Genomic DNA, 12,110 nt, shown 5'->3' on the forward strand with positions numbered 1-12,110 from the left:
AACTTGTACCAGAGGGAATGATAGATAATTATCCTGGCCTCAATCATTCTTTCTATGTAGAGTATGCGATACCCTAAATGATTTAAAAAAACCTTGCTTCAGACATTTGTAAACATAATAAAATTTATTTCTTTTTTATAAATTTTTAAATTGTACATATTTTCCACAGCTTTTTACATTATATAGTTAGATCTAAATGCAGCCAGTATTTACAGACTATACAACTTAAACTTTCTCCATAGGGAAAACACGCTATGTTGCTTTTTCAAGTATTTGAATCCCTGTTGATGTTTCCACGCTTTGTTGGTTACAATATGACTGCAGTTTGTTCGGGGTCATTTGAAGGTTAAAGACCAGCTGCTTTGTTTTGTACGTAATGGGCTCTGCTACTGTAATCATATTGTATCAGAACAAAACTTAGAAAGTAATGGGTTAATACTTGCCAAAGTGGCTAAATGTGATTACAAGAGAGGGGCAGGTCTGTAGTCATAACACCGATATACAGCACTGTACATGGTCCCAGGAAAAGAAGGCTAGAACACTTACAATACGAAGGTTATTCTCCACATAATACAAGCAACAGCACATCTTAAAACACAAACTTTGTTATAAATGTTACATTTTACATACACTTGATATTTCAATACATGATACCTTAACGTAATAGCATTTTCTTAAAAAAAAAAAAAACAAGGGGCAAGACGAGTGCGTCTTTTCACTGGTGATACATTCAGATTAAATTAGAACGATACAGCATGTTGCTGTGCTAGACTTCAGACTAATAAATAGATTTTCACAGTGCTGGCTTTGGGAGTCTGAAAAAAAATACGTTTGGATTTATCCTCAGCTGTTCAATTTGTACCGATCCCAAACAAAAGTAATAAAAAAAAATAAAAATACATTCCGACTTGAAGTCGAGAGAGTGCACAACACACATCCTGCTACCATTCGCCTTACAGGCCAGCACAGACGCAGCCCAAAGTATAGTGTAAGGAGCTGGTATTAACATGGACATTCTCCAGACATGTGACACATTCACCTCCGGTGGTTGCATTTAAATTTAGGGGCCATGACGTTATTTATAAACCATTAGCAGCTGTGCCAAAATGCTTACTTGTACTTCTAGTGACCAGTTATCAGTGTGTTTCAGAGAAGTCAAGAGGTTTTGATTGTCCTTCAATTACAACCCTGACAATTTTACTTTACGTTACTCCTGTTTCCATTGACTTCACTGGAGGATTGTTTTCATCGCAATGGCAGCAGTAATACAAACCAGCCAGCAGGGGGAGCTGTTGTCACATGCACCGTCACAGAAGGTAGCACAACATTCCCCCACATGAAAAGCTGGTAAGATGACTACTGCTCCATTATCCGCAATAACAGGTGTCACGCTGCAGTCTCACATTTTCACATCTGCCAGCTGTATAGTGACAAATACTCAGCAACTGAAAACTGACCACAGCCCGACGTCTCCCAATTGTAAAATGAGGATTTTCACTCTTGTAGAAAATTACTAGACAAAGACAGGAATGATCCTGGTTGCTTTTCAATAGCAGTAATGCTTATGTACCAGGGGGATCGTCAAGCATCCAGTAGCCCCCACTCTGGGCCGATCGCTGGCTGGTCTGAAGCTTATAGTTCACCCCATCATGGGACGTCTCTAACTGCAGCCTGGAGGTCTCGTTGGTAAGGTTCAGGCCAGCTTCAAAGTGCTGATGGGAAAGGACGGCATGGTCACCATTGTCACAGGGTTGAGCACTGTGGAACCCACCAGTTGTGGGTGGTGGGCCACCATTTGGGTGCTCACTGCCGTCTGCTTGCTAACAATGGCGGCAGCTGCCTGGCTAGGCGTGGTGCCATTCACCTGTGGGTGGGCGTGATTTATCGTGTGGGTTATGTGACCAACCACAGTTGGCTGCGTGACAGCCACCGGCTGGGGGTAGAGTGCAGGTAGATGCTGGCTGAGGTGAGCTACTGGGTGCACGGTGATGTGGCCGATTGGTTGGTGCCCAGGGGCTAATTGGACAGCACTGGTGCCGGAGGGAGCCAGGTGGGCAATGTGTTTGGGGCCCCCTCCCTGGATGACGTGGTTGACTGCTTGGATCACCGAGGGATGTGAAACAGAAGCATGGGCGATAACGGTGGGGTGCAGGCTGGGCGTGGCCACCATCTGTGTCTGAGCGGGGATCAAGGGCTGACTCGGAGCCGTAGGAGTGTTGGATGTCGTGGCTGCGAACGTAGGTGGTGCCGCAGGCTTGGACACGGGCTGTTGAGAAGTCACTGGCAGCAGCTGAGGCTGGTTCAGAGGGGGTTTGTGCTGGATGGAGATGTGCTGGGTGATGAAGGAGGCAGTGGTGGTGGGGGTCAGGGACGGGGGCTGAGTGGGTGCTGCAGTCTTGTGCGGCTCTGGTTTCATGGTTTGAGGCACGATGGGTAAGGCCGTCTGTGCTTGCAGTGGAGGATCTTCATCTAGGTCATCGTCCATGACGTCTTCACCTTCTGCAACAACAGCGGATGAAAAAATTAACTCTATAACTACACACGAGGTGACTGTCCAGCTAAAATATATAAATGTGATCAGATTCTGTGGTGGATGAAACATTCACGAATAATACAAGGACACACTACAAAGGCTATAAGAGACCCCTGGCTCATCCTACCTGAGGCAGTGGAGGTGGAGGCCTGGTCCTCTTCAGGCTGGACTGTCTGTCGCAGGATGCGCTCGATCTCAATCACATCCATCCACTGGCTCAGCTCGTTTTTTAAGTCTGATAATCGCTGCTGTGTGGCGATCTTCTCCCTTGCAAGTCGCTCCATGTCGTGCTCGTACTCCTTCTCCTTACGCTTTAATGTCTAAAGAATCAGAAAGAACAAAGAATCATGTAACTAACAACTAGAATACTACCTTTTTTTTACATTAGATATAATTCATCAAGACAAGGCAATCATGAATAAATCATTGATAGTTCTTGTGAAAATCCTGCACCTCTTTACAGCTGATTAAACAGGAATATGACCAACAAATAGTTGTAAAACTAAAGCTACATCAGAGAACAGGGAGCGACACTAGAGTTAATGTGGCACAGGGAAATGAAGGAAGTGCGTATGGAAAGTGGGAGGCGCTTCCAGGCAGCCGCTCTCTGTGACCCAGTTTCTCTTAACCCATCAGCTGACAAAAAACTCGCCAGACAATCTGAAGCGGACGTCCTTGTCACAGCAACAGGAGGAAGACTTAGTTTATTGCATTTTGTTCTCATTTCATTAAATGATCATGCATTTGTCTATGTATATAGACAAAAACGCATCAAATGCTCCATGTGTACAGAAGTCTACCCTGATAAATCACTGCTGGCTAAAGCAACAGGACGCTGTGGCGACTGATAACACCATCAGTTGCTCGCTGTGTCCACAGTGGGAGAGGCTCTTTGGTATATGCTACCAACCACCTCATGAGTGAGAGTCATAAATGCGTTCTCTAAAGGGTGGACTTCCTGTTGGCTAATGTCACCTTGTATTAATGTGTATGAGAGCGTACAGTCTCACCCACTAGTCAAGTTATAAGCCAGTGTGAGACTGAGAAAGGGGCATCGGTGCGTGTGGGAGCTTGATGTACGCCTGTTAGCATCATGTGCATCTAGAGACCAAAAGGGGGCCTGGTTGTTTCGGCACCTTTCTCGTTCTTATCCAGGATTAGAAAAGCATCGGCCAAATAGTCCGAGCTCAGGCCGCATCCCACAGACGTCCCACGACTTTCTCAGATGCAGGAAAAGGTAGAAAGAGCAAGAAAAACTAAATTAAATATGTAGAATACGATGCCAAAAAATTATCTAACACTGTGGATGTGCATTCATCCAATAATAACGAGGAGGGCTAAAGCATCTAAAACTATCCACTGAAAAGCGCTTGGTTAGAGTTTCCTGATGGCTGAAAGGTTACTACACACGCCACACAACTGCGACGCCCCTGCTTTAACTCCTTGCATTGTAACACTCCTTCGCTCCTCATATTTCCCATCTGCTGCTAAAGATGCTAAAGCCCACCCACACCTGGCCACGTATGTGCATTTTCTGCTCCAGGTGGAGAAGCTGGAATAGTCGTCACACTGCAACTCAGTCCTCAGCCTCAACAAATCATGTGCCGATAGAAACCCCTTACTGGTTGTCATGGAAACAGCTGAAAATGTCTTAAGGTTTCCTCGGTAACCTACAATACCATGCAAAGTCCATAAGGTGCTGCCAAAGGTCCTGACAAGAATATTTACTAGAAGCGTGTATAATTATAAGGAAATTCAGCTGTGCTAAATAGACACACACTAAGCACATTGAACCAGAGAGCAGGGCAGAATCCAGTGGTGGGAAGAGTATACAGACTTGTGGCACATGAATGAAGGGGCTGCCTGCCTGTTACCCTCATGTACTAGCAGGCAGTCTTACGTGACTGGAGCCACAAATGTGCATGCCACAAACTATGACTCATGGAGAGCGAGGGGAGAAATGCTCCACAAACATCCAGACCCACTGAACTGCCCTCGCTGTGTGGGAACGGCGCACGGAGCCGAGGAAACAGCTAGTCTGAGATTAACCACATTAGCCCGACAACCGAGTCTGCAGCAGATGGATTCCACGTGACATCACCATTGCACTGTTAATCATGTCACCAGGTTGGTAGGACACAATGTGCCAAGTACCTTTGTTTCTTGCACACGCCCCCCCCCCCCGAACCTCCTCCCTGCACCGAGATAGGGCCACGCTTCAGCTCCGTCTGTGTCAACCTCTACCTCGGTAAACTGATAGGCTGCAGCGTGTGTGTGTGTGTGTGTGTGTGTGTGTGTGTGTGTCAGTCGCAGAGCACATGGCCCCGTAGAGGACAGGGGAGGGCGGGCGGGAGAGGCGAGCGATACAGGGTGTACTCACTGACTCAGTTTTGCAGCAGCTGGGCCAGACGGCACAAGGCTGCGTTCTCTTAAAGGGCCAAAGGCTGGCGGGGCCACGTTGCATGCATGCGGCTAAGCCTGGCCGACCGATCAGGCTGCTGCACACAGGTCTTGTGACAGTGTGTAAACCATAAACCCTCCTCCTAGGGCCTTCCAGAACTTCACGAGGCTCCTGACTAAACAATAAAAGACTTGTTGGAGAAAAAAGTCACTCTATGTGATCTTGTGTCTAATTATTAGGCCAAACCATAATGTAGGCAGAGCACAAATCTGTATGTGCTGTAGTACATACAGCTGAGCCTGAATCACCTTTTTCCTAAGGAGCTCAACAGCCCAGGAAACGAATTATATTCAAGGTTTTCGGCTGGATAAATATAAAAATATTAAGCATGTTATGCTCTGGCAAAGAATTCAAAGGTAATATGTTATTACACGTGTAGTGTAATAACATATTACACTACACGTGGCACCTGAAAATAAAATACCTAAGCTGTCCACCCTTCCTTTTCAGTAAATGGCACTCCCCGCCAGTTCCCCCACCAGATGGTACGGCACATGTCAGACTGACACTTGGGGAAAAGCAGCGGAGGAACGAGTTCAGTCAGCTTCGAGGGAGAAACGGAGCATGAACAGAGTAAACCGAGCCGCGTGTTTACCGCTGCATGTTCCCTCCCTGCTGCTGAAAGCCAAGCCTGGTGGTACAGCGAGTCCTGCCTGTTGCAGGGTTGGGCGGGGGCCCAGCACGGGGGTGGGGGGTGACGTCACGCGATTCAGGCTAGCCATGTGCTCGCTGCTCATGTGGCCTTAAAAGCTCAGAGAGGCAGGGTGGGGGGAGGCGGGAGAGGAAGGAGGAGGAGGAGGAGCTCTAATCCGCCGGGGCTTAGTTTGCAGCGCCGCCACAGGCTCAGGGGAAAAGCCTTTAGCAAGCGGGAGCAACACATTTCAAGTCAGAGTCTCAATCTGTGCACCGCACTGTTAATGGGAAAACACAGATATGTTACAAAGGCTAAAGAATCGGTTTGCCTGCGACATTTTCAGCCATGGTCATTCATTCACAAAGGAGAAGACGATTTGAACCACGCAGCTGTGGATCTAGTTGATTTATAAATTAACACTAGACATAACCATCCAATGAAATGTGATGCGGGGCCTTAAGCCTCTTAATCGAACCTGTTCTGAATGCAGTGGTTCAGGCTGCTTCCCAGACCAGCGCCAGGCCCAGACTAGGGCCAGGACCAGGGCCAGGGCCAGGACCAGGGCAGGGGCGGCTCCCACACAGAGGTGTACGCAGCCAGAACATGAGCTGGTACCACCCATGTCAGATGACAGCACGTACACGTGTCTTTGTTTTTGTGGCCTTCCATCGTTGGCTGCCTTCCTTCACCCCACCCCCCTGAAACTAAACCCATCCGGCCAAAGTCAGGTAAAGAGCCGCCTTGATCAAAGCGTGCACACACTCTACTCTGATCAGTAGAAAAGGTTTTGGGCCAAATTATGCTTCTGTTGAAACGCAAACATGCACTGGTACTGTCGTATCCTTTGCTGAAAAGCTTGTTGTCTCCAGCCTTGTGCAGGTTTATGACAATGTGATGGAAGCGTGGCTTAGTTCCAGTCTGTTTGATTTAAATATATTCTTAGCTCAGCTGTTGATACGAGGGAAAAAAGGCCGGTCAGTCTGTCAGCGGAACACAACACGCTGCACACCGTGTTGCTTAATCACACAGGCAGGGAGGGGGAGCAGAGGGAAGGAGATTGGGTGACGAGCTCTGTACCCACGCTGTCCTAGTTTCCTTCAGCATCCATGCGCAAAAAGAATAACTAGACTACTGCTACTCAAGGCATCAAACCAGGACCACGCTGTCCTCTGCAATGATTACAAGTCAATCTGTACCACAGTTATATAACAGAGGGCAAACAATCACCGGGTTCGATTTAATCATAAAGGCCCCGAGGCACATAAGCAAGTAGGGCAATGAGTGTGAGAGGAATATTAATGCTCAAACATCACAAAGTCAACCCGACACAAACATGGGCCCATGTGCACACCGGTGTATCATCTTTTACATTTTCACCCCATATGATCCATCTGTGGAAGAACAGTCACAGGCACAAAGAGTTAAACTAGGTCAGTGTTAGACCTTTGTACCAGCTGTTTACAACCAGCATACTCACACACTGTGTCTGACTCCAATAAGTGGTGAGTCATTTATGGACACAGCAACCAAAGTAATTATACAAATGAAGAAATAGAGGTTCCTCACGTAGACAGACAGAAGATAGAATGGACAAAAGTTAGCAGCAAGAAAGAGCCAGACGTTTTATATGTCAGCGGTAAAGGAGATGTAGGAAGTTCATCCGTGTTCTACAGTGTCCTTTAAATAAATTAATGCCGCCCAGTCTGTGAGACTGTGGCTGGAATCAGACAGAAAATATTGCACCAGCTACAGTAAATACACATGACGTAAACACCTCTCATGTGACTGTTTGTTCAGTAGTAAGTGCGAGAGCCAATAAATCAGTACAAACGTGTCCGTGTCATGATTCAACACATGACAAAGATTAACTCATCCTATCAACAGGCATTAAACCACAACTAGATGAAACTTAAAATTACAAATGTGTACACATGAAGTGGGATCATGACCCGGTCACAGCAGCAGCTCACCTGGATGTATCTCAGTGCGCTCCGCAGCACACTCAGGTTGGACGTCTTCTTCTCGTCAATGTTGGGGATGTTCTTTTTCAGGGTCTCAAAGCACTCTTTCAAATGTGCTCGTCTATCAGACAAGACACAGAGAGTGGGCACTTATTTTAGCGACTCGTGAATATGCAGAAACGTTTGCCAGTGGCTGTTTTTACATAAAAATATCACACTGAAAAAGGAAATATCAATCTATGGAACATCAGAGGAACTATAGTAACAGATGTATGAAAACAGGTAACCTTACGTCTGACTGTGAGGCCCCTATGATAAACAGGTTAAACCCACCTGTTTTTCTCAAGCTTGTTATGCACCTCTCTTGTGCCTGCCCTGTAAGAGCACAGATGAGAGCTCAGTAAGAATTTAGCTTCCAGACCTAAATGTGACACGCATAATGGTTTTCTTGCTTTGTTGCTAGATTGGCTGAACAGTCGTACCTTAACATGTGTGACAAGCGTACTTGCTCCAGCCCAATTCCAGTCACTAAGTAAACAAGTTAAGAGGTTTACACTTACCCTCCAGGCCTCTTCTTGTCCAGCTGACGGCCATCATCAGTGGGGCTGCTCCGGCTGAACAGGCCGTTCTGCACAGGAGCCTGCTGAGGCAGTGCGTGGCCCAACTGTGGGAGTAAGGCGTGCTGCTGCTGCTGCTGCTGCTGCTGCTGCTGCTGCTGCTGCTGCTGCTGCTGCTGCTGCTGCTGCTGCTGGGGTGACACGATGGAGCCAGGATAACGTTGGACCAGCTGAGGGTGGGACTGCTGCTGCAGTTGGGTGTTGTTAGTCTGCGTTATGAGCTGCGGGTGATGGTGATGGTGGTTCTGTATGAGCTGCCTGTGGTTGGTGCCCATCACAGAGGGCGGGTGGTCGGGTTTGGGGTGCGGAGAGCAGGGCAGAGCGGCAGCACTTTGCCCCTGGGGGGAGTGGGGGTCTCTTCTTGGGGAGGCCAGTGACGGAGCAGCTGGAGGGGAGAGTGCGTTGACAGGCAGTGTGGGTGAGCCCGTGGGGTTGGGGGTGACCACGGGGATGGGGATGACGGTAATGGGCACAGAGGGGGGAGGCAGAGAGGGCTGCACGGGGGCTGGACAGCACTCGGTGCGGAGCTCCTCTGATTTAGAGACATTGTTGATGTGGATTGTTGAGTCACAGTTCACACCAGCGTGCCTCTGCTCTGTCAGCCGCTTCTCCTTTAGCTCATCCTCTGTGGAAGAGACAAAACAAGTCTCAGAAGAAACCAAGCTTCCTCGTGATTAGACTGCATGTACTACAGATGGGATTTTATTATTTATCTCTACTCCATAATTGGTGTTCATGTAATACAAGAGTGGAAAATCACCAAAATAAAAGTGAAAATATAATGTGAAATAGGTTATTTCCAAACTGAAACCCTTTTTATGTTTGACTGAACTTTTCAATCACATTGTTTCTAGTAGGAACAATATTTAAAAAACACATACAATGAAAGAGCGCAATGTCCTGGTAGCTGCTCTAGCATAGGATTTTGCATGCTAACAAACACAGTAGAATAAAGGGAGTCTTTTCTGTTAGGGAACTCATAATAAGTGTATAAAAGCCAGAGTTGCAATGGACATTATATAACTGCAGCAGCACATAGACAAACACTGGCCTACTTTCCTCCATACAGTGACCTGGTCTACAGTAGCAAAAAGGGGGGAGAACGGAGGAGGACTCTGCTCTCCAATGCAGCAATGTGGGAGGAGTTGGGAGCGGGAAGAAGCAGGAGCTCTCACTCTGAGCCAGTTTTTAGTACAACTGACCGCTCCACAGTGCCTGAGTGGACACGTACAGCTTCTTCTAAGCACAGGCTTCTGGGATGGGTTCTGGATAAATAGGACAACCTTTTCATACAGAACTAGACTGTCCAAACTGTTTAGGTGTTGAGTTACCAGTAGTGTGTGGGTAGGTGCAATCTATAGCAACCATATACGCGCTGCCATTAATTCTACTGTAAAAAAGGTTTGATTAAGTGGTAGAGTCACACGTTAATGTCTCTAACGATTTGCTCCTGTCCTTTATGCAAAGTGAGGGACAGAACCAAGGACGGAGCTGCTGCATTGGAGTGTGAGTAGACTGTCTAGGTGGAGCTGATAAAGGGCCCCGTGAGTTTACCTGCTGGTTAAAGGCATAGATAGTGGCACTGCACACACTCTGTAGCATGCTCTGCATATGTTTGATTGATTTAAAAGGGAGCAAGCCACGTCACCTTCACAGGAAATGGAACTTCTACCTTACGAGTTTCACTTTAGCAGTACATTAACAGTAGCTAAGGCAAAGGAGATTAACATTGAGACCACGGCTGTAACAGTTACATTTATGCAGATGCTAAAGACTGTAAAAATCTAAAGTGCTTTTGTCTAAACAAAGCCATTCATTCGAATGGCTGAGGCCGTAGCACCAAAATGGTAGATAATTTGGTATTTATCCCATGATATACCAAAAGTTACAGTCTTACATTTGCATAGAAACCGTTTTCCACACCGTTTTAAACTGCTACGGAAGTATTTTACATAAATCACCCTTTATAGCACACAGTACAGTCATCCTGCTCATAAACAATCTTTGGGAGGGGTTGCCCAGCACGCACGTGGTGAAGGGGTGTGGCTTGTCCTCGCCGATAACATATTAGGGGTGTGGCTATGTCACACACGTCATCGACTGACACTTTGAGCTCTCCACGAGCCACGGGGCCAAGGAATGTTTTTTTTTTTTTTTAAAACAAGCGCCAGACAAGCAGACTGAACCACGTAGACTACATCAGATTACATTTGAAGCAGCGGGAGTGATGGAGGGTCACATGCACGTAGGGGAAGCCTGAGGCGAAAGACACCCGATCCCTGCCGCGGACATTATTCTGAAACGAGCTTGGCATTCCCCCGCGCCACCGCCCTTCATTCAGCCCATAGTTTGAATTTATGTACGTTTAATGTTTCCAGGCAGCGCGTGAAGCCGCGCATAGATACAGTGCTGAACAAAAGCAGGAGAAGCCGAGAGGCTGACGGTGACGTCTCTGTTGCACGTTAACGATCCCGGATATGCAGCAGGTTTCAATGCAGCAACTCCTCTTACTGCAGCAGCCCGTGTTTGTCAAATAGCGATTCTGAACGGCGATCAAACTGTTACAGGAACCAAACGTGGCGTTATTAAAAGATCATCAAAACGAATATGAAAGCAAAACTACAACCACTGTCAAACCTCACTTGTACGCGTTTTAAAAGCAACAGATCGTGTGCATAATGTCCGTATTTAATGCACGGTAGCTATTACAAAGCAACTGTAAATGACGTATGATCTTGGCTTCGGCTCAGGAAATTCATTTTAAGAGACACGCTTTAATGAACCGTCCAGAGCGACGCAATAAAACCAGGAAGTTACTCCTGTGGAAAATAAAATATATTTCCATTAGAACAGGTAAACTCACCACGTGCTTTCTGTTGTTGCTGGGCTTGCAATTCCAAGAACTTGGCTGCTTCCAGTAGGGTCTCGATGCTCATTTCTATCCAGTTGGAAATACTGGGATTTCTAAGAGAAAGGCGATAAAGCAAACGCGATACGCGGCCGTGTACTACAGGGAGAGGTCCCCAGTCTAAACCTGGAAGAAAGGGTAACGGGATACTCCCTCAGAAGAAACTCTACCACTTACATAAAAAGAGTTACAAACAAGATGGCGCTCAAAGTAGTAGGAACAAATAAGGTTTGTAAATCACGCATCGATTGTAACCGCCCACAGACTCCCTCCCTCCCAAGAACTGAGCGAAGGAAATGACAAAACACGGAAAATGGTTCGAACCGGAGCAAGCGTGTCACGAGCTGCGCGCTGAGTCACAGCCGCCATCCCTCCACGCTTAGCAGTGCGAGAGCGAGAGGCGCCGGACGGCTGTTAGCTACGGCGGCCACCAAAGAGCCTTCATGCTAGTTACTAACTGCCCGCCATGTGTTGCTTAGCAACCAATGTAGGCGAAACTCACCTTTAACAGCGGTTAGGCTATTTTTAAACATTTCACATGTTTAAATGTTGGGAGCCACCAGAGGTTTTCTCATGTTTCTTGCTTTACATCTACTACTTTAATAATAAATGATAATTTAGTTGTACTGGTTTAGATTGACACCAAATATAATCAATAAATAAAAGACATTAGCTTTACACAACTTTTGATTGCTGTATTTTCACTTTGCAATTATTGTTTTTCAGTATGTTTTCAAATTAAAAGGCTCATTTCCGCCCGTAAGAGGTCGCCACAGTAATTCATTCGCACGAAAGATTTGGCAGGTTTTTATCTTATTATTTACTGTTGCTTAAACTAACTTGATATGCCAATACATTTTAAGCATTTATGTATGTATTAGCTTGTCTGTGACGTTACAAGGCAAATGTCCACATTACAATTTCATTCAATGACTGTGCAGTGTCCTTGTCAGCATTCCAACCCAACACAAGCAATCAGGTTCCCGTTTTTAACAT

General features: G+C 46.6%; 1 protein-coding gene across 2 annotated transcripts; it reads right to left on the reverse strand.

The window, feature by feature from the left end:
* Window positions 1-105: 105 nt before the first annotated feature.
* Window positions 106-11,676, reverse strand: mnta (MAX network transcriptional repressor a). Of its 2 annotated transcripts, XM_029170172.3 has the most exons (6): window positions 11,070-11,674; window positions 8,150-8,831; window positions 7,923-7,964; window positions 7,599-7,710; window positions 2,661-2,853; window positions 106-2,499 (listed from the first exon to the last, which is right to left on the reverse strand). In XM_029170172.3, exons 1-6 carry the CDS (start codon window positions 11,140-11,142, stop codon window positions 1,694-1,696), a joined length of 1,908 nt encoding a protein of 635 aa, XP_029026005.1. In that variant the 5' UTR covers window positions 11,143-11,674; the 3' UTR covers window positions 106-1,693. The 2 variants fall into 2 exon arrangements, with proteins under 2 accessions (XP_029026005.1, XP_029026006.1); XM_029170173.3 differs by lacking the exon at window positions 7,923-7,964 and having other exon boundaries at window positions 11,070-11,676.
* Window positions 11,677-12,110: the final 434 nt, after the last annotated feature.

The sequence above is a fragment of the Betta splendens genome, chromosome 13 (genome assembly GCF_900634795.4).
Source record: "Betta splendens chromosome 13, fBetSpl5.4, whole genome shotgun sequence".
Classification (NCBI taxonomy): domain Eukaryota; kingdom Metazoa; phylum Chordata; class Actinopteri; order Anabantiformes; family Osphronemidae; genus Betta; species Betta splendens.